Source organism: Felis catus, chromosome E1, assembly GCF_018350175.1.
Source record: "Felis catus isolate Fca126 chromosome E1, F.catus_Fca126_mat1.0, whole genome shotgun sequence".
Lineage (NCBI taxonomy): Eukaryota > Metazoa > Chordata > Mammalia > Carnivora > Felidae > Felis > Felis catus.
In genome coordinates, this window is record NC_058381.1 from 17,270,713 (window position 1) to 17,289,804 (window position 19,092).

Below are 19,092 nucleotides of genomic sequence, written 5' to 3' on the forward strand. Positions count from 1 at the left end.
CTTGGGTTTGAAGCCTCTTTTATTTGTGCCTCAGAGTCAGTCTGGTGCCCCTGGCATCAGGGAAGGAGGTGAGAGGAACAGTTTCTCTTTGTTCTTTTCTTCCATCCCTTTTGTGTCCCTGCTGAGCCTCACTGGCTGAGCCAGGAAGGCCAGCCTGAGAAGGTGGACAAGGGTGTGCAGTGGGCCCCTGCCCCTAGCGGGGTCTGTGCTTCTCTGGGTGGGTGGGGTGGGGCAGGGGAGAGCCGGGGGTTAGCACCATTGGATGAAGGGTTTTAGAGTCAGCCCCTGGGTGGGGGCAGGTGGGACACACGACCACAGAGGGCTAGCAGCAGCTGGTGGGAAGGGGTGGGTGGTGGTGCCAGGGCCCTGAGCCGGTGAGAGGGCTCCATGGTGCACCTGCCCATAAGCGGGGCCGGGGGACAGGGTCTAGTGCTTGCCCCCAGCCCAAATATGCCCCCCATTTGCCAAGACATCATGAAGGAACCAGGCCTTGCCCAGGCCGGGGGGCCACTTTGGGCACCCTTCCTGATCACAAAAAGCGTGCCTTGGGGATAGGGACTACAACCTCTGGCCGCCCAAGGAGAAACTGGGACCACCCTGAGACCCGGGAGGGGTGTGGGGGGCTGGGGAAGCCGGGCACCCCGCTAAGTGCACTTGACGCTGAAATGCCGGGGTGAAGGAGGAGCTGGGCCCTTGACGTGCTGGTTTGTGTCTGGGACAAAGCAGCAACACAGCACGTGGGGAGCTCAGCTGCCCCCCAGGGGTGAAGAGCGGAGATGCAAAGGCTTCACGGACAGTGTCCTACAGTGGGTTCTGTGAGCAGAAAAGGAGGACCGACCAGAAGGAGCAAGGGATGGGGACAATGCTCCTTTAAGGACCCGGCTCCCCCTTAGGACGGCCTGGCCCCCTTGGACAAGTCTGAGCCCAGGATAGAGTGGTGGGCGTCAGGATATAGCAAAGCAGGGGGACCGGGCCGTGCGAGCTGCCTACAGGGCCCTGGCCGGGACAGGTAACGCGCGGTCCCCCGAACCCCCTCCCCGCATGGTGCCGGATGCGCCTCTATGCCCCCGAGGCTGCGGCTCCAGTCAGTCTCCGGCCGCAGCCCGGCGGGCGCGCGGGCGCGAGCGAGTCTCGCTCCGAGGCGGGTCACGCGGGGCGTGGCCGAAGGGCCCGGCAGTGGGCGCTACTGCTCCGTCAGTGAGAGCCGCAGGATGCGCTCCAGCTCCTCCTCCTCCAGGCGCGCGCGCCGCCGCCGCTCCTCCTGCTCCTGCGCCGACAGCTCCATGGCCAGCCGCAGCTGCTCGTCGTAGCTCCGGAACACATGGCCACCTGGGCCGGGGCGCGGGCTGGGCCGAGGGCTGGGCACCGACGCCAGGGCCGCGGGGGGCGCAGGCTGGCGCTGCGGCGTAGGCGGGGCGCTCCTGGGGGCGGGTAAGATACGTCGAGGGTTCCGGGCGCACCTGCCCGTAAGCGGGGCCAGGAGACAGCGTGGAGGCCCGAAGAAAGAGTAGGGCTCGTCACCCGCCGGTGGAAGCGATGAATCCTGCATCACCTCCCTGGCTCCCACCCAGATGTGACAAATCTCAGCCCCTACAAAGCCCATCCTCCCAGTTGACGGTGGACCAGCACATGTGGGCATGCATCTTCTAGAACCCTAGCCCCGACATCCTGCCTGGTAAGGGTCTGAAGGCCTTTGAGGCCTGTCCCCCTGCTCCCTGGCTGCTTTTGGAGTACTGCTCAGAGTGAGGAAAGGGTGGGGATTGAAGCCTTCTGGAAACGAGCAGGGGCCCAACAGAGGGTACCATGGTTTCCTGGGGCCAAGAAGAGCTGCCCAGCCAGCAGTATCCTCACCCTCTGGGACAGGGCACCATGGTACATGTGCATGTGTTATTTCGGGGGAGGGAGGACAAGTCAGGACTGGCGGAACTGACCTGTCCTGTCGGCGAGCGTCGTAGGACATGGGGTGAGTGCCCGGCTTGCTGTTGGTTAGCGCCTCCCAGATAGTGACCTGGAGGGAGGGACGTGGGCCAGTCAGCCAGGGTGGCGCTGCAGCCGGGCAGGGGTGGCGCGGTGGCAGGGACGCACCTGATCATACTCACTACCCGCCTCAAGCAGGCTCTGCTGGATGGCAAACTGAAGCAGGTCATCGTCGTCATCGCGTGTGGCCGCCTCCCTCTGGCCGCCCAGCACGCTGTAGCCGCGCGGGGCCTCGAACAACGCGGGGGAGATCTCGCAGCCGCGGCAGGAGGCTGAGGGTGCCAGGCTGGGCGTCAGAGCGTGGGCGGCCCCACCCTCTGCCCACCTGGAAAGGGCGTGGGCAAGGGCGGGGCGGGGAGGGACGTAAGGGCAGCGTGCAGAGGGTGGGGTCTCACTCGTGGAACTGGAGCTGCTGACGCTGGAGGAGTCGCTGCCTGGGGAAGGGGTCTCACTGCTGGGGCTGCCTCGCACCGATGGCACTGGCTCGTCACAGCCATTGAGGTTCCCGAAGGTAATGCGAGCGTTGAGGATGTGGAAGATTGGGATTTCTGAGGATGAAGAAACTGTCAGGTGCCACCACCCACCTTCTCACACCTTAGGCATCCCCAATCTTTACCTCATCTAAGCCCTACCCACCCCCACCCCCCCAGCCAACAGCGGCTGAAGAGAAATGGGGGTGGGGTCTCACCAATCTTGACAGGAAAACCAGGGGGCAGGCGCAGGGTAATGAAATCCCGGAGCTTGGCGAAAAGTGCATTGCTGACAGCCATGAGGTCAATGATGGGGGCCACCTGCTCACACAGGGACAGGGGATGCTCCTCACACAGCCACAGCTTGGCCTTGAACCTGCCCCCCCCCAGATCCCAAGGGGTGAGGGACATAGTAGAAGCCATGGCCTCCCACCCAGTACATTCTGGAGACCCCGTCCAGCCCTGGCCTACCCACCCCTCCCCAGCACCGGCAGGGGGCCTCACTTCTGTGTCTTGGTGGTCAGTTCCATGGGGCGGCCCATGTCCCGGTTGCCAAGCTCAAAGTTGGGGTTGAAGTATTCTTCTGCAGTGATGGCAGTGGGGTTGGCTTGGCTCAGAGTCTGAGTGATCAGGGTCTGTACCACATGAGGAAGTGCCCATGAGCCTGTCAGTCTCTGATGCCAGGCCAGCCATTTGGTATCATGGGCCCCAGAGCTATCCCCCCTGCCACTGTGGAGCTGACACGGCCTCGGGCATTGTGGAAAGTAGTTCCACTCAGGCCATGCTAGGCAGGACGCCTCCCAGGTCTCCTGAGCCACATCCACACCCTTCCACACAAGGGCACCCCTGGCACATACTCACCCCATTTTGGGGGCCCCCATGCTGTTCAGCAATTCCCAGGAAGGACTGCAGAGGTGTCTTACAGCCTACAAGAAATGTAGCATCTCAGAGGACACTGCAACCCTCAGAAGTGACGCACCCCCGATCTAAGGAGGAGGCTGGTTCCTGGCAGGTAGGGAGGATTGCTCACCCACACCAAACTCTCAGGCACCTTCATCTGAAGGTGACTGAGGACTCCAAAGGCCAGGGGCAAGGAACACTACAGGCACAGTGGGAATAAAAGTAGGCCTGGGGCTTAGGAGAAACTTCCAAAAGTGTCCAGGTTGGTGACACTGGACGAAAAATACCTGCTTTCGGTGAGCAGTTTTAGGGGATGTATGTGTATGTGTGTGTTTTCCTTCAAGCACTTCCATCTTAATTACCTCATTTTGTTCCCCTGTGAGGTAGGAATTGTCTTCCTACCTTAGGCAGCCTAACCAGTGCCCAGAGAGTCAGGTGTAGTATCAAGAGGCACAAAGCATCAGTGACACACCCCCTGACTTTCTGCTTAGGGTATGTTCCACTAGACTGGAATGGCCAATAAGTAGCATACATGACATTTCCACTCCCAAATCCAAGGCAGACGTCAGTTACCAGTTGTAGAATTCCTTCCCACTGAGCCCAGATGTTGCCTTAGAATCTTCCTAGCTGCACTCCAGACAGTCACTCCCAATTATTAGCACTTGGCACTTGAACTGAAACCTATTTACGTGAATAAACTATCCTGGCTTTTGCTGGGATGTCACAGGGAATACTGATGGAGGTACTCAAGTGGGAGCTGCTTCCTTACACCACCCCTCCCCTGCCACTCCACCACTGCTTCATTACCTTTGACCTTGCCCTTGTGCTGTTCTGAAAGATGCTCTGTCCGTGTCCGGGTGATGAGCTCCACATTGGATGCCCCGTATACCTGGCGACAGATGAGGAAAGGGCTCAAAGACAATTCCAGTACCCTATCCCCAGCCCCCCAAGGGCCTTATGAACACTTCCTGCAAGGAAGGGTCCACTGGGGGATGGGGGAGCTGTTTGCTCCATCTCCCAGCCTTTGGGCCAGTAAATATCTGAAGTCATTCATCCATTCTCTTATTCATTGAACAAACATTCTGTGAGGAGACTTTATGTGCCAGGCACTGAGGCAGGCATCAGGGACAGTGATGAACGTGCACCACTCAGTGGTGAACAAGCACTACTAGAGACAATCCCCACCCTTTTGAGGCTCACACACTATTTGAAGAGATAAGGAAATGGGCAGTTATAATATAGTGTGATTCACTCTGGTGAAGGTTGCAGAGGGCTGTGGGAACAAAAAGCAGAGGCCTTAACGCAGTCTGCAGGGCCAGGGAAGGCTTCCAGGACACAATGCAGAGCCTGGCAGCATTTGTTAGTTCCTTCCTTTTACCAGCGGCACCATGTGGCCCCACAAGGGTGATGTAGGGGTCCCAGCGTGACCAACACAGTATTCTTAGGAGTAAAGGTCGGGCTTTGGAGTTAGGCAGCCAAGGTCTAAACCTTGGCTTTGTCACCTGTAGCTGTGTTACCCTGGACAGGTCATGGAACCGCTCCAAGCCTCCTTCCTCATCACAGAATGGGCCAATACCCCACCCCACAGAAGGTTCCTGTTGGAAAGGCTCAACAAACACCTGTAAAATGGGAATAATAATACACCTACCCAAAAAGGTTGTTGGGATTAAATGAGTATGTGTGTGTGTGTACATATGTATTCACACATACATACAAAACATCAGAACACAGTCTCAAACATGAGTATAGTAAGCACTTGAACTCGGGCCATTCTCATCAGTTGCCTCTTAGTCTAGTGCCCTTCCCTCCTTGCTGCATTGCCTCTGCACCTCCAAGGCTGAAAAAGAGTGGTCAGGAAACCCCTGCCCAGGGCACTGCAGGCAAGAGTTTGGCAGGTTCTGGTACCAGGGAGTGGTGGCCTCACCTTGGCTTCATACCCATTCACCATCTCTGTCTTCTCACTGCGCCAGCCCAGGATGCCAGTCTTGTTCCTGGGGAAGCAGAGTGGTCCAGGTGAGGGGGCATCCAGCAGCCTGGCTCTAGGCTACGAGGGCTGCGCCCACTCACCTCTCAAAGGAGATGTTCTTGGTGTCAAGCTGCGTGGTGACAACGGGCGCGGTAAGCCGGCTCAGCACCTGCTCCTCAGTGGGCTGGGCAGCAGCCAGCAGCAGCTCACGGTCCTGCCCAGCCAGTGCCAGAGTCTCTGTGTACACCACCCGGCGGTCGTGGTCAATCTCCATGACCACGGCGCTTGTGTCTGCCAGCCACAGAATAGCACAGGGGGGTCAGGGGTGGCGTGGAGCTGTCCCCAGCCTTCCCACCTTGCCCCACCTCCTGCCCTGCCTGACCTTGGCCCCTGAAGACGAAGCTGCGGTTCCCTCGCTGCCACGTCATGTGGTCAAAGCCCAAGAGCGTGGTATCTACCCGCAGGTTTTGCCCACTCTTCCACACTTTGTAGGTGTCACTCGGGCAGATCTTGGACACCAAGGGCACTAGGTGGAAGGGAAGGTCAGAGTGGCTTCAATTTGCCTGGTCCACCCAACCTGGGCCACCTCAGGGCATAGGGGTCAGGGTCAGTGTTGTGGCTGGGCAAGGATAACAGAGCTAGTGGGAGAGCAGCCCCTTTCCCAACTCCCCCCAGGTGAATGGAGACCCGTCACTCGGATGTAAGCAACCTGAAGTTGAAGATGGGCACGTCTCAGCCGCTATCAAGTCCCTAACAGCCACCATTTGTTAATTCATTCACTCAACCTTTCAATCTCCCAACAAATATTTATTGAATACCTACTGTGTACCAGGCACTGTTCTAGTCAATGAGGATAGAACACTGAACATGCCCTCTTGGAGCTTACCTTCTGGCAAGGAGTGACAAGTAACAAACAAATGAGCAAATCATTACAAAGTGAAGGAAATAATAATAATGGAATCAAGACAGTGTCTGAGGCAGTGTGGAAAAGCCTAGCCAAGGAGTTGGCACTGAGGTGGGAACTAAAAGATGAGAAGGAGCCACAGGAAGAGCTGTGGCAATAGAGCTCCAGGCAGGGGAGCAGCAGGTACAAAAGCCCTGAGGTGGGAGAATGCCCAGAGAGGCCCCCATCGGCCCCCTTACCCCAGCTAGTGAACTCCCATTTCATCTCCACATAGAAGTCCTGGGCCTGGAGGATGAAAAAGAGAGTAGCTAAGCCTGTGCTAGAGACAGGGTTCAAATGCATTGTGGGGAGGCTGAGAGGCTGGCCCTCACCTTGCGCAGCTTTTCCAGGAGCACGGGGATGCCCGCCAACCGCTTCACCACCCGCTGGTAGTCCCGGTACCTCAGCACCAGCTGCACCAGCTCCAGGTCCCGGGTACTCACAGCCTCCTGAAGCACTGGGGGGGGGGGGGAGGGAGGAGGCAAAGTCACAGGTCAGGACCCTGCCTGCGGCCCCCGTCAGCAAACCAAGGATGAGGATATGAAGCTGGGAGACGCTGGCTGTGGGGCTGGGGTGAGCAGGGGTGCCCACCTGTCCAGCCGCTGCGATTCTCCCTGCCCACATCTGCACCGTGTGCCAGGAGCACACGGGCACACTCGAGGTGTCCCAGTGTGGTGGCCAGGTGCAGGGGGGTCCGCCCACGGGGATCCAGCTGCTCGATGTCCACCTGGAGAAGGAGGTGAAGACGTATCCCTGGTCACTTCTGAGGCAGCCCATCTGAGCCCAACAGCCTCTAGGGAAGCAGCAACCACCTGGCTGCCCTGCCTTGCTCACCTTACAAGGCAATGGAAAAGACCGACACAATGAGCTGGGGTCAGGTGGGTAAAAAGAGGCTTGTAGGACAGGGCAGGAAGTAGCCCTGAGAAAGGAAGGACCTTCCTCCTTTCCTGTCCACCTCGGTCCCCTGACTGGGTTCACTCTTCCAAGGCCCAGTGGGCTAACTTTGAAGAATAATCCCAGAGCTGAAGGGTGGTCGAGACAGGCTGTTGGCCAAGGAGAGCACTTGAGACTAGATTTATCCTACAGGTCCAAGACCACACTTTCAGGAAGGGCTATCAATTTAGATCATTGACACTATCACTGAGTGAGGTTTAACAAACAATTGCTGTAATATATTGATAGGAACGAAAGAATATGGTACAACTTCAAACCCATGTCCTTTATATGTGGGACACTATGTATTAACACTTTTTTTTTTTTTTTTTTTTTACAAATCCTATTATTGTTTTGTGGATAGCATAATTATATTGCATAAGATTTTTGTTGTGTGATAAAAACATAAATATTTAAATATATTTCAGGAGTCTAAGACCTCTAGCTAAATACAGTGAACTGACCACATGCATGTAACTCCTCTTCTCCTTCCCCAAACTTGATTAAAATGCCAGTAAATGGCTTCTATTCCAACTATAGTGAGATACCTGAAACCACCCTCCCATTATAACAGATAAAAATACTTCAAAATACATGAAATAATTGTTTTCAGACATTAGGCAACAAGTAGTCCAGGACTATGATCCCTGAAATAAGAGAAACAAATAAGGTAGGCCCTATGATTGCCTAGATTTCTACCTGGGAGTATCATTCCAGACAGCAATGCAGGAGGCAGGGAATCCCTAGCAGAGCATGGTAGTCTTGCTGAGGAGTTGAGGAGACAGAGGAGTTCAGGGAGGCTGAGGTAGCAAGAAGTTGCAGGACCAAGTTCCAGGAAGGAGTGAGATATGCAAACAAGGGACTCCAGAAAATCTGCATGGGGTTCCTCTGAGTCTTTGCAGAATACCAAACCTCACCTATGTAGAGTGAAACTCAGCAATACTAGACAGAAGAGGAGCAATAAGCTGGTAAATTTCCAGCACTCATGTCTCAGGGCAGGGAGACATTCAAACTCCAACCCGCTAGAATAGAAGGTCTTTGTTGTTTGCACAAGGTATTCAACAGAGACCCAAGAATGGTGATGCCTTTGTAGTAGGATTAAACTATCCCTAGAGAAAAGGCTCACCTAAACCCAATCTAATAACGATTAAAAATAACCTCAAAAGGATCAAACTGATTTACAAGTAACTTAACTCAGTCTGTCAGAACGAAGCCTTACACTCTTTAAAGGAAGACAATAAAATCCAGATGCTTAACATTACAATGTTTGCAGTATCTAACATCCAGTTACAAATTACTAGAAAAAAATTATCAGACATGCAAAGAAATAGGAAAATATGACCCAAAATCAGGAGAAAAATCATTTAACAGAAACATAGTCAGAAATGATAAAGATGATGAATAGTTTAATGTGCTCAAGAGTTGAAAGAAAAACATGAACACAGTGTTCATGGGGAAAGAAATGAGAGATATGTACAATATCTGAAATGAAAAATTCATAGGATGGAATTAAGAATAGATTAGACAGGGCACCTGGGTGGCTCAGTCAGTTGAGCATCAGACATCGGCTCAGGTCACGATCTTGCCGTTTGTGGGTTTGAGCCCCATGTTGGGCTCTGTGCTGACAGCTCGGAGCCCGGAGCCTGCTTCAGATTCTGTGTCTCCCTCTCTCTCTGCCCCTCCCCTACTCACACTCTCTCTCTCTGTCTCTCAAAAATAAGTAAAACATTAAAAAAAAAAATAGGTTAGACACTATAGGGGCACCTGGGTGGCTCAGTCGGTTAAATATCTGACTGGTTCAGGTCATGCTCTCATGGTTCATGAGTTTGAGCCCCACATCGAGCTCTGTGCTGACAGCTCAGATCCTGGAGCCTGCTTCGCATTCTGTGTCTCCCTCTCTCTCTGCCCCTCCCTCGCTCACACACACTCTCTCTCTCTCTCTCTCTCTCTCTCTCAAAAATAAACATCTAAAGAAAATTTTTTTAAAGATTAGACACTAAAGAATAAAAAAAAAATCAGTGAGTTTGAAGACATAACAATAGAACTATAGCACAGAGAACAGAAATGGAGCCCAGAAGAGGGAAAAAGTACTGAAAAACATTCAGAGCCTCAACAATATGTGAGACACTATAAGGCATTTTAACATATACGTAATTGGAGTCCCAGAGGCTAGGCTAAGAAAGTGGGAGAAATAAGACATTTAAAGAGATAACAACCAACATTTTTCCAAATTTGTTGTTTTAAAAAAGCTACTATAGGGGGTTGAATGGTGGTGTCCCCCCAAAATATATGTTTATACTCTAACCCCCAGAACCTGTGAGTGATGGGTATTTGTGGGTGAAATTAAGGTAAGGATCTCAAGATGAGATCAGCCTGGATTTTGCAGGTGGGCCCTAACTAAATCCAATGACCTGCCTTTATAAGACCTACAAAGGAGAGATCCATGGAGAGAGGAGAAGTTCCATGTAAAGAGGAGGCAGAGACTGGAGTTATGCAGCCACAAGCCAAAAAATGCCTGGAGATACCAGAAGCTGGAAGAGGCAGGGAAGGATTCTCCCCTTAAGCATTTGGAAGGAGTGGAGCCCTGCTGACTCCCTGACTTTGGACTTCCAAACTCCAAAAGAATGAAAGAATAAAATTACCCAATCTGTGGTAATTTTCTGCACAAGCTAACACAATGATAAACCCACAGAACCAAGAAACTCAATGAATCCCAACCAAGACAAACACCAAGAAAACTACACCCAGGCCCATCATAATCAACTGCTGAAAGCTTAGTGATAAAAAGAAAATCTTAAAATCATTTTGAGGGGCGCCTGGGTGGCTCAGTTGGTTGAGCGGTGAGACTGCAGTTCAGGTTATGATCTCACTATTTGTGGGTTCGAGCCCCACATGGGTCTCGCTGCTGTCAGCGTGGAGCCCACCTTGGATCCTCTGTCCTGTCTCTCCACCCCTCCCCTACTTGCGTGCACATGCTCTCTCGCTCTTTCTCTCAAAAATAAATAAATCTTGAAAAAACAATAATAAAATCATTTTGAGAAATGAGACACACTATGTCTAGAAGAACAAATACAGGAAATACTGCATACTTCTCAACAGAAACCATGCAAGTTAGAAAACAATCGAATGAAATGTTTAAAGTGCTGGGGGGAAAAATGTCGACCTAGAATTCTCTGTCCTGTGAAAAAATATCCTTCAAAAATGAAGGGGAAATGAAGACTTTTGTGGACAAACAAAAAAGCTAAGAGAATTTATCACCAGAAGACATGCAAGAAACGTTAAAGGAAGTTATTTAGGTGGAAGGAAAATGTTAACCGATGGAAACTTAGATCTGTACAAAGGAATGAAGAGTGCCTCAAAAGGAAAATTTGTGAGTAAGTGTAAGAATGTCAATAAAATATTTAAAACCCACAAGAGTAAAGAGAAGAGATGCTAGCAGATGAGAAATGTCAACACATCTTTAGAACATAGAAAGTGGCTGGGGCATTACAACCGACTCAGTGGAGCAGAGGGTACTAGAACCCAAACACTCATAGGGGAACCCCAGTGAGTGTCAAGCCAGACCACCCTTGAAATGTCCAGAACATGAAGGCAGTGGGAATGGCAGAGGTATGAGTGAGGCTCAGAGCTAAATCCAGGGGGGTGGGGGAGGCTGGTTAAAATTCAGAACCCTTGGCCCCCTCCCCAATCTTATAAAGCTGGGAGATGTCCCCCTTCCCCTCCATAGGATGCCAGAAATTTATTCTCTGTATAAACTGAGCCTGAGACCCACTGGACTTGGGGACACTGGTCTGAAGACAAGGTCATGGGGCTGAAAACTAGTGAACGGTGAAAGCCCAGTCCCTTCCTGCCTCAGGTCCTGAACCACTAACAGCCTGACAGTACACGCAACTGCCCCATCCCACCCCAGCAGCAGACTGGAGAATTCTTCTTGGAGAAACTAGAGGCACCGAAAACCTCTGGGTACGGACCTCTGGGGACCCTCCAATAAGCAGGCCAGCTTGCACCCATCGTTTGGCAGTAATACCACCCATGCATCAATGAGCTATATGCCCCGACAGCCAAGGGTGCCTGGACATTTGAGGAAAGCTGCCAATATGAAAGAGACCAAAACATGCACATAGATGCTAAAAACCTAGAGGATACACTGTCAATGCAGGAAATACAAGAACACTTTTGGGGAGGGGGGAACAGTAATTCATATCCTCAGAAATATATGAAAAGATAACTGAATTCATGAAACAAGAAGAGACACCTTGACTTCCCATGACTTCTTGTCTTTCCCTTTGCCTTCTTCCCAGCCATTCCTGGACAGCTACACCTGCCCCAATTCTCCCCTAAAAGGAAACATTACCTCAATTCTCTCCCCCTTTTGGTAAAAAAATAAAATATAATAAAACTTTATTTTAAATTATTTATTTATTTTAGGTAATCTCTACCCCCAATGTGGGGCTCAAACTCATGACCCGAAGATCAAGAGTCATGCTCTAAGCCAGCCAGGCGCCCTGGTAAAAAGAAACAAAACAAAACAAAACAAAAAGACCACTTTGTAACTGTCTTTATCTCTTCCTTTTCTCTCACCTTCTATATCAAATCCATCAGCAAGGCTGACCTTATGAAGGCTCTTATGAGCCTTTTGAAGGCTCTACCTTCAAAACAGATCCGGACTGTTCTCTGTTTTCATCACCTTCAGGCTACCATTCTGGTGGCAGCCATCCTATCTCACCTGGTGGCCTTGTGGGCCCCTCACTGGTTTCTTCACTCCTCTCTTGGCTTCTTAGGTCTAGTCTCCACATGACCCATCGTAGCCTCCATCATCCTGTGAAATGTCCCTCAGGTCCTGACATCCTTTAGCTCAAAACTTTCCCAAGGCCTCCCATCCTGTTTAGAATAGAATCCAGCAGCCCTGGATGTCTCCTTGAACTCATGTGCTCTCCCACCTCTCCTCCAAATTCCACTCTGCTGGATACCCTAGATAGCCACAGCACTTTCTCCCTCACTTCATTCAGGTGGCTGCTCAAATGTCACCTCCTTAAAAAGGCCTGCCCTTACCATCCATCTTAAATGACACTTGCTATTTGTCTATCTGTTGCCCCTGATCCTGCTTTAGTTCTCTTCCAACATTAAATTACTTGTTCATTTGTTCGTTGTCTCCCTCATCTAGACTGTAAGCCCCACAAAGGCAGGGTCCTTGTGTTTTGTTCAATGCTACATCCCCAGTCTCTAGACAGTGCCTGGCACATAACTGGTGCTTAATAAATATTTGTTCAACAGATGCATAAATGACTATATTTAAGGGACCTGGGGAGGGGAAAGCAATACAATGTAAAACTGATAAGCCAAGAGGTAGTTGTAGATGTATATTGTTTGTAATCTTGGAGGTAAATAACAGAACAGCCTGAAGTCCAAACTGGTCGCCTCCAGGGAATGAGGGCGGCAAGTGAGGACTACAGCTTTTCATTATAATTCTTCTAGCAACAGCTAAATATTTTTTAAAACATGAGAATTAGCTCCTTTGTCAGAAACAAGACATTTTGAATAATGTAAGTAATTTATACGATTTTAATAACCCTGTGTTGGCATTTATTCATTCTTTATTTTTAATTTTTTAGGTAGGCCTCATGCCCAACATGGGGCTTGAACTCACGATCCTGAGATGAAGAGTCACGTGCTCTAATGACTGAGTCAGCCAGGCGCCCCCATTTCTTCATTTTTAAATATATTAGGAGCCTCAAAAAAAAAAATGTACCAACCCACGTGGCGTTCTGAGCTGTGGCTTAGAGATCCAAGCGCCCCTCTCCCCACCCCATCTTACGCTCCTCTACATTGGCTCCCCTACAACAAGGACTGCGTTCTTTACTCTTCATCTATTATGGGATGGGCTGAGCCTCTCTGCGTCCAGCCTAAGTGGGGCCCTGAGTCTGGGGGTGGGAGTGCAGGATCCACAGACCCTGAGCCCGGGAAAGTCAGGAGGAGCCTTCCCATGGGGCAGCAGCTGAAAGTCTATGTGTCTATGCGTCCCACCAGCCCTGTCCCAGATGCTACTACTGCTGCGCTGCTAACAAGGCCCCAGGGAGCTGACAGGGCACCCCGCCCAGCCCCAGAGCTCCAGATGCTGCCTGCCACCCTCCCCCTCAGGTGCCTCACCTCCAGGACCCAGAGAGAGGCTGGTGCTGCTAGCTGGGCCTGGCTGCCCCTCCCCACCTCCACTCCTGGGGAGCTCTCCCCAGGGTCCCCAACAAACATACTGTTGTTTTCCAGGGCTAACACAGCCCCCCCTCTCCCCCCCACATACACCCAGCCAACCCCTCAAAGAAGCTCCCCACACCTGCTCAAAGCATGGCCTGCAGTGAAAGTGGCACCTTGCCCCAGGCCCAGGTGGAAGAATTCATTAATTTCCTCAGCAAAGGCCTGCAGCTATTTAATTGCTAGAATGAAAAGGTTTCCTGTGAAACCTAACACCCAGACCTCACCACCAAGAGAATGAAACTCTGCACCCCAGCAGGCCTCAGCTGGAGTCAAAAGCAGGGGTCTTTTGAGCTCAGGGGCTGAGGCTCCCTGGGCAGACAGACTCCCTGCTTCCACTCAGGCACACACCTACACACACGCACACGTGAACAGGTACCATAGGAATCCACAAGAATCCACTCCTTTTGCCCCCACACTGAGGGTCCATGTGCTCCCATAAGTGTACCAGAATCTGCAAGCTCAGTTGCCTTCTGGATCTGTAGGGGTCACACCTAAGTTTGCTGCCAGCTTATTGGCACATGCATACCCCTTGAACCCACAGGCACTAGCAGGTTATTTTTCAAACTTATTTAGCATTAGCAGAATCCTTTTGTTAGAGGAAACCTTACAAGGGCACACCAAACGTATAGAGCCGGAAGAGAAAGGTGAAGGGCCCAGCGCATAGAGCCACGCATGCTCAGCCTTGATCTCCTTTCCCTGCTCCCTCGCCTCCCCCAGCCAGAAAGAGGACAACCGGTGTCTGGTGTGGTCACTACTTCCGAGCCCCCCAGCCTCCACCAGGTAGGCCTGAGCTCACTCAAGGGGCAGGGAGGCCGATGCTTCCTCAAGCTGAGTTGGATAGGAGAGGGTGGCACCTGCTCACTCTCCTCCCACCCTACCCCACGCAGCCCCTCCCCATCTGCTTCCCAGACACATTGATTTGGGGTTTCTGGGGTTTGTGGGTCCCTCTCCTGAGCTTCCCCACTCACCAGATGTAGTGATGGCCCACACCTAGGGCTGCCTATGTTAGGGGACAGGGGATCACAGGTGTTCTGGGACACACCAGGTACCTTGGGTGGGGTAACCTCTGTCTGAGCATCTAGGGTCCCCACAGTCCCATCTTGCCTGCCTCTAGGTTAGAAGGATGAACTGAGGAAAGCAGGAAGGAAGACCATGATGGAGGCAGCCCCAGGAAGAAAGAAATGTTTCCTTGGGAACAGTCTGGCCCCCTCCAGAGTCTCTGTTGCCAGGAAAGAACCCTGCCCCCCTTGGCCCTCCCACAGGGAGCCACACAGCCGAACCTCCACCTCCTGCCCCGCAGGGAACATCAGGGACTTCTGACTCAGGAACCCGGGCTGCGCTCAGCTGGCTGTGCCAACCTCAGGGCGTTGTTAGCCAAGGGGAAACTAGCACATCCACTGGCCTACAGCCCCCTGCCCCCTCCCAACCTGGCAGGGTGTGCGCACAGCAGGAAGAAGGGCACCCAGCAACCATCATACTGCTGGGTGCCAACTAGGGGTGGTCATAGATCCTTCCCGTCACCAAAACACCTGATGAGCACCTCCAGTCTCCCCACCACTCCCTGATTCCAGCCCCCAACAGAGCTATGGGGGTGGGGGCCCTAAGCAAAGCCAATGAACCTGCTCTGAAACCTGCCATTCCATCTCCCTCCCCAGCCTGCCAGCATTGCCAAGGCTGCCCATGGGAGGGCCTCTGCGGGGCTTTCTTGGAGCGAAGAACAGGCAGCTATGCCAGGTGAAGACCAGGGAAACCCAGCTGGTATGTGCTTGAGCAAAGCCTGGGTGTTTTCTGTGACAGTTGAGAACCAGAGGTCAGGGAACCCCCGCTGGATGGAATGCTTAGGGTCTATGGGGTTTCGTTATGATGTTAGAACGCTGCCCCCAGTATTATCCCCAGCAGTAAAGGGCTGGGTTGGGCACCCTCAGCTCCCCCTGGGACCCTGATGCCTGGAGGACTGAGCAGTGCCTATTTGGATGCAAGGACCACTCTGCACCAGCCCTAATGTGGAGATACAGCCAGGGGCCTCTTCCATGCAGGATTGGCATTCCCCTTCTTGGCAACCCTGGAGCAAGGCAGAGGACTGGCCTGACTCCTTTGTGGTTGAACAAGGGTTAACTTCAACCATTGCCCTATATTCCTGCTACCCTGGATCAGGGTAGGCAGTGTCCATTTCAAGGAAACACAAACACACCAGGGAAGTGGGAGGGATGGGAGGCTGGAGATACTGGTGAACCTGGTGCCTAGTTTCTGTGGCAGCCTGAGGGGAAAGAGGAACACACTCATCAGCCCCAAAGTACCCCTACCTGCAGCGGGTTCCAATGCTCCCCACCTCAACCTCACTTCAGCAAGATGGCTGCTGACTGGAGTACTATCAATCAGAGAGACCTAGGTGAGAGTCTTTTCTTCCTGGGCATTTTGCCTCTCTCCAATCTCAGCAAGAAAAGAACCACCCACCCCTCAGGCAAGGGAGTACAACTGAGACATTCTGGAGATTCAGCCACTAGCCTTCTGCCTAACAATCCTTGGACCAATCATCTATCACCCCATCAGGAAGTTCCTCTCAGATCAGATTTAAATCCCTCCAGCCTTAACCTCCGTCAGAAGCTTGTCTTCTTTTGCCCTCAGGGGAGGAAAACAGAAGAGTCAGAAGAGACTGAACTATCTTAGCACCCAGCAGAGCATACTCTATTTCCTGGTTCACACTCACAGCACCAGAACGGGGTCTCCTTGAGAGCGGGGGATGTGCCTGGTTTGTTCATCTTTGTCCCCCAGGACCTACCACTCAGGCCTCGCTTCCTTTACCAGGGCTCTCTGGTTGCAAACCACGTCCTTTATGATGGATAAAACAGAGGCATGGTCTGAGGAGCAACTTGGAGTGCCCTTGTTTAAGCAGAGATGCAAAGTAAGTGGACACCCCAACCAGCCCAGAAGCTTGGAGGCTCAGGTCACCCCAACATTTCCTAGGACTGCTCTGCAGAGGCAGATGCCTTGCTTACTCTGAGGGCTCAGTAGTGGACTTCAGAGACTCCCCAACCCTCACCTTGCTCCCCCACCTCACTCGTCCTTTGGGAAGCAGGCAGCTCCTCAAAATGAACTTCCTGTGACTCAGGAAGTGGCCCTCCAAAGGCATATTCCCAAAGGGGACCACTCCTGAGCAAACCACTCCCATGGCCCTGGGGTCTCAGATCCGGGCCAAGTCTGCAGGCCTCAACCCGAGGCAAACCAGAGCAGGCTGGGCCCAGCACTAGCTCATGCTTCCCCACCCTGGAGGGTGAGTTGTCCACACCCCAAGGGCCCATCTGTGGCCTGGGGACTAAGGGCAGAGTCGGAGCTACCTGTGACCTGTGCCTGCCTTGGTCCTGAAGAATGACCAGGAGACCCCATCCCTTACCTGGTCTTCTTGGAGGCTACTGCCCAGCCAAAGCTGGCTCACCCACTCATTCTCACAGACTGGCAGCAACCAGGGGGCCCACTTTGTGTACAGAACCCCAAATCCTGAGGCCAGCGGCCCCTAGCTTCCTCAGCGCCCAAGAAGCCAGGCCCCAACCCCAGAGGGCAGGAGAGTTCCTTTCAGCACCTGGACAAGGCCCTTCAGGGCTTCCCCACAAGGAGTCTCTCCCCACTCTCCATTCCAGAGCGGGTGCTGAGGTCTGTGGGACCCGGGGGCTCTGCTCAATCTGAGCACATAGATGAAGAGCTCAGCGGGAGGGTAGAGGGCACTGGGTGGGGCTGGGATGCCTTGGAGTGCCACAGCCCATTCTCTGATCCTTGACCTGTGACCCCCTCCCGACGCAGGCCTTGCCCACCTCCGCACACTCACGCGGGAGGTGTCGCTGCTCTGCTGCTCCGCGGACTCTCACCACATGGAGCACAGACCGACCCGGCAGCCCCTCCCCGCAGCCCTCCGCCCCGGCCGAGGAGGGGCACAGCGTCCCCTACCCCAACCAGGGAGGGTCCAGAACACGTGTGGGCCGTCCGTCCGAGCCGGAGGGGAGCGGCCGGGGACCGCTCCCATCACCCTCTCCCGGTCAACAAGCACAAAAGCCGCCGCTGCGAACAAAGAAGCGCTGCAAACTCGCCGGGGAGGCGGGACAGCCCGCGCCGCGCCCCCTCCCCACACCCAGCGGGCGTGCCCGGCCGTGGGGTCCCCGCGGCGCCCCGACGGCGCTCTTACCTGGCCGGCGCGGACCTCTTTCTCCAGCTCGCGGTGGCGGTTGTGCCACACGAGGTAGTGCAGCGGATACTTGCCCTCGGGCCCCTTCCTGACGGAGGCGTTGGCTGGGATCATCGCCCGCTCCTCATGCCAGGGCCGCGGCGCCCGGCCGGGGAGGGGGGACGGCGCCGGAGCCGGGGCCCGGGGCCGCGGGGCGGGGGGCCGGCGCTGCCTGCTCGCAGGGCTGCGGCTCGGGCATGTGCGAGCGGCGCCGGCGGGCGGGGGCGGCGCGCCCGGCGCTGTGCGGGAGGCGCGGGCCGCGGGCGTCCTCGCGAGGCGGCGGCGGGCGGCGCGGAGAGGCCCCCACCCGCCCGGGGAGGGAGCGGGCGCTCGGCGGCGCGGCGCGGACTCGCGCCTCACCTCCCACACCCCCGCACACAAAGACGCCTCTCGGCAAAGGGAGCAGGCTCCCGCAGCGGGCGCGGGGGCGCACGGGGCGCGAACCCCGGGGACGCCGCCGCAGGGACGCGCGCCCGCAGCCCCCGGCTCCCCGCAGCTGCATTGCCCGGCCCTCAGCCCGAGCGGCAGGCGAGAGATGCGGGGATGCGGGGAAGAGGGGAGGGGGACCCGGGTGCCCGGGGCAGAGCTTGTTGTAGCTCGGCCCCGCGGCATCATGGGGCATGTAGTCCGTCTCGTGGAACTGGGGGTGGCGGGCGGCCGGAGAGTGTCCCACTCTGTCCCCCTGATCCCCTGAGAGGATGGGGAGGGAGTCAGGCCTGACAGGAACGGAGACAGTGTCCTGACGCCAGGTGGGCTGGGGCGCACCTCCACCCACCGGCGTTTTGCCTTTTGCTGGTGAGGGAGGGGGCTACAGGCCTTGCTCCACCATTGGGGGCACAGGAAAGCGTGGCTTTCAGGATTGAGTTTGGGGCCCAGTGGAACGTGAGATGGGATCCAGATTCCTAGAGTGGCTGATGGGGGAGAATCCCGAGAAAGGTTCGGGGCATTAGGACCAGTGGTCGTTGGGGCAACCAGGGATCTGTCATGTGAAATATTATGTAGGAGTCTTCCCCGCGCTCTTATTAAATTCCATCTTCCACACTTGACATTAGAAAGGGAATGACCACTAAGGCTGGGAGTACAGTCCCTTCCCCCCTCCCCCCCCCCCCCCATTTGCTGTCCTCTGCAAGGACCAGAGTGGGGCTGGGCAGAGAAAGCAGCAGGTGGCAGTTCCCCACCTCCACCCAATGCGGTCCCCTCAAGAGAGGAAGTGACTGATTCCAGTGACTGTCTCCTTCCCGAATAACCCCCGGGGCACAAAGGTCCTTCCAGAAGGGTCCCTGCAGACGCTGTGGTAAAAATGGAATTGACCTCTGGGGCTGCCTATTGCAAGGGCTGGAAGGATCTAGAGGCGTGGCCCAGACCTGAAGGGAGAGGGGATTGGGATTTTAGAGCAGTCTGAATTCCCCCTTACTAACCGCCTGACCAGAAGCAAATTGCT

At 54.2% G+C, this 19,092-nt stretch overlaps 1 protein-coding gene across 5 annotated transcripts; it reads right to left on the minus strand.

The window, feature by feature from the left end:
- Position 1: 1 nt before the first annotated feature.
- ANKRD13B (ankyrin repeat domain 13B) lies at positions 2-17,799 on the minus strand. 5 transcript variants are annotated; one of them, XM_006940036.5, is made up of 15 exons: positions 17,613-17,799; positions 6,848-6,983; positions 6,589-6,713; positions 6,457-6,502; positions 5,696-5,839; positions 5,415-5,604; positions 5,272-5,338; positions 4,155-4,236; positions 3,309-3,373; positions 2,952-3,082; positions 2,666-2,823; positions 2,373-2,525; positions 2,086-2,249; positions 1,932-2,008; positions 2-1,460 (listed from the first exon to the last, which is right to left on the minus strand). In XM_006940036.5, the coding sequence occupies exons 1-15, from the start codon at positions 17,724-17,726 to the stop codon at positions 1,184-1,186; spliced, it is 1,929 nt and encodes a 642-aa protein (XP_006940098.2). In that variant the 5' UTR covers positions 17,727-17,799; the 3' UTR covers positions 2-1,183. The 5 variants fall into 5 exon arrangements, 3 of the variants coding, with proteins under 3 accessions (XP_006940098.2, XP_011287302.1, XP_019672982.1); XM_011289000.4 differs by having other exon boundaries at positions 2-1,421; positions 17,613-17,798; XR_002148970.3 differs by having other exon boundaries at positions 1,287-1,421; positions 2,666-2,768; positions 17,613-17,798.
- Between the last annotated feature and the right edge of the window lie 1,293 nt (positions 17,800-19,092).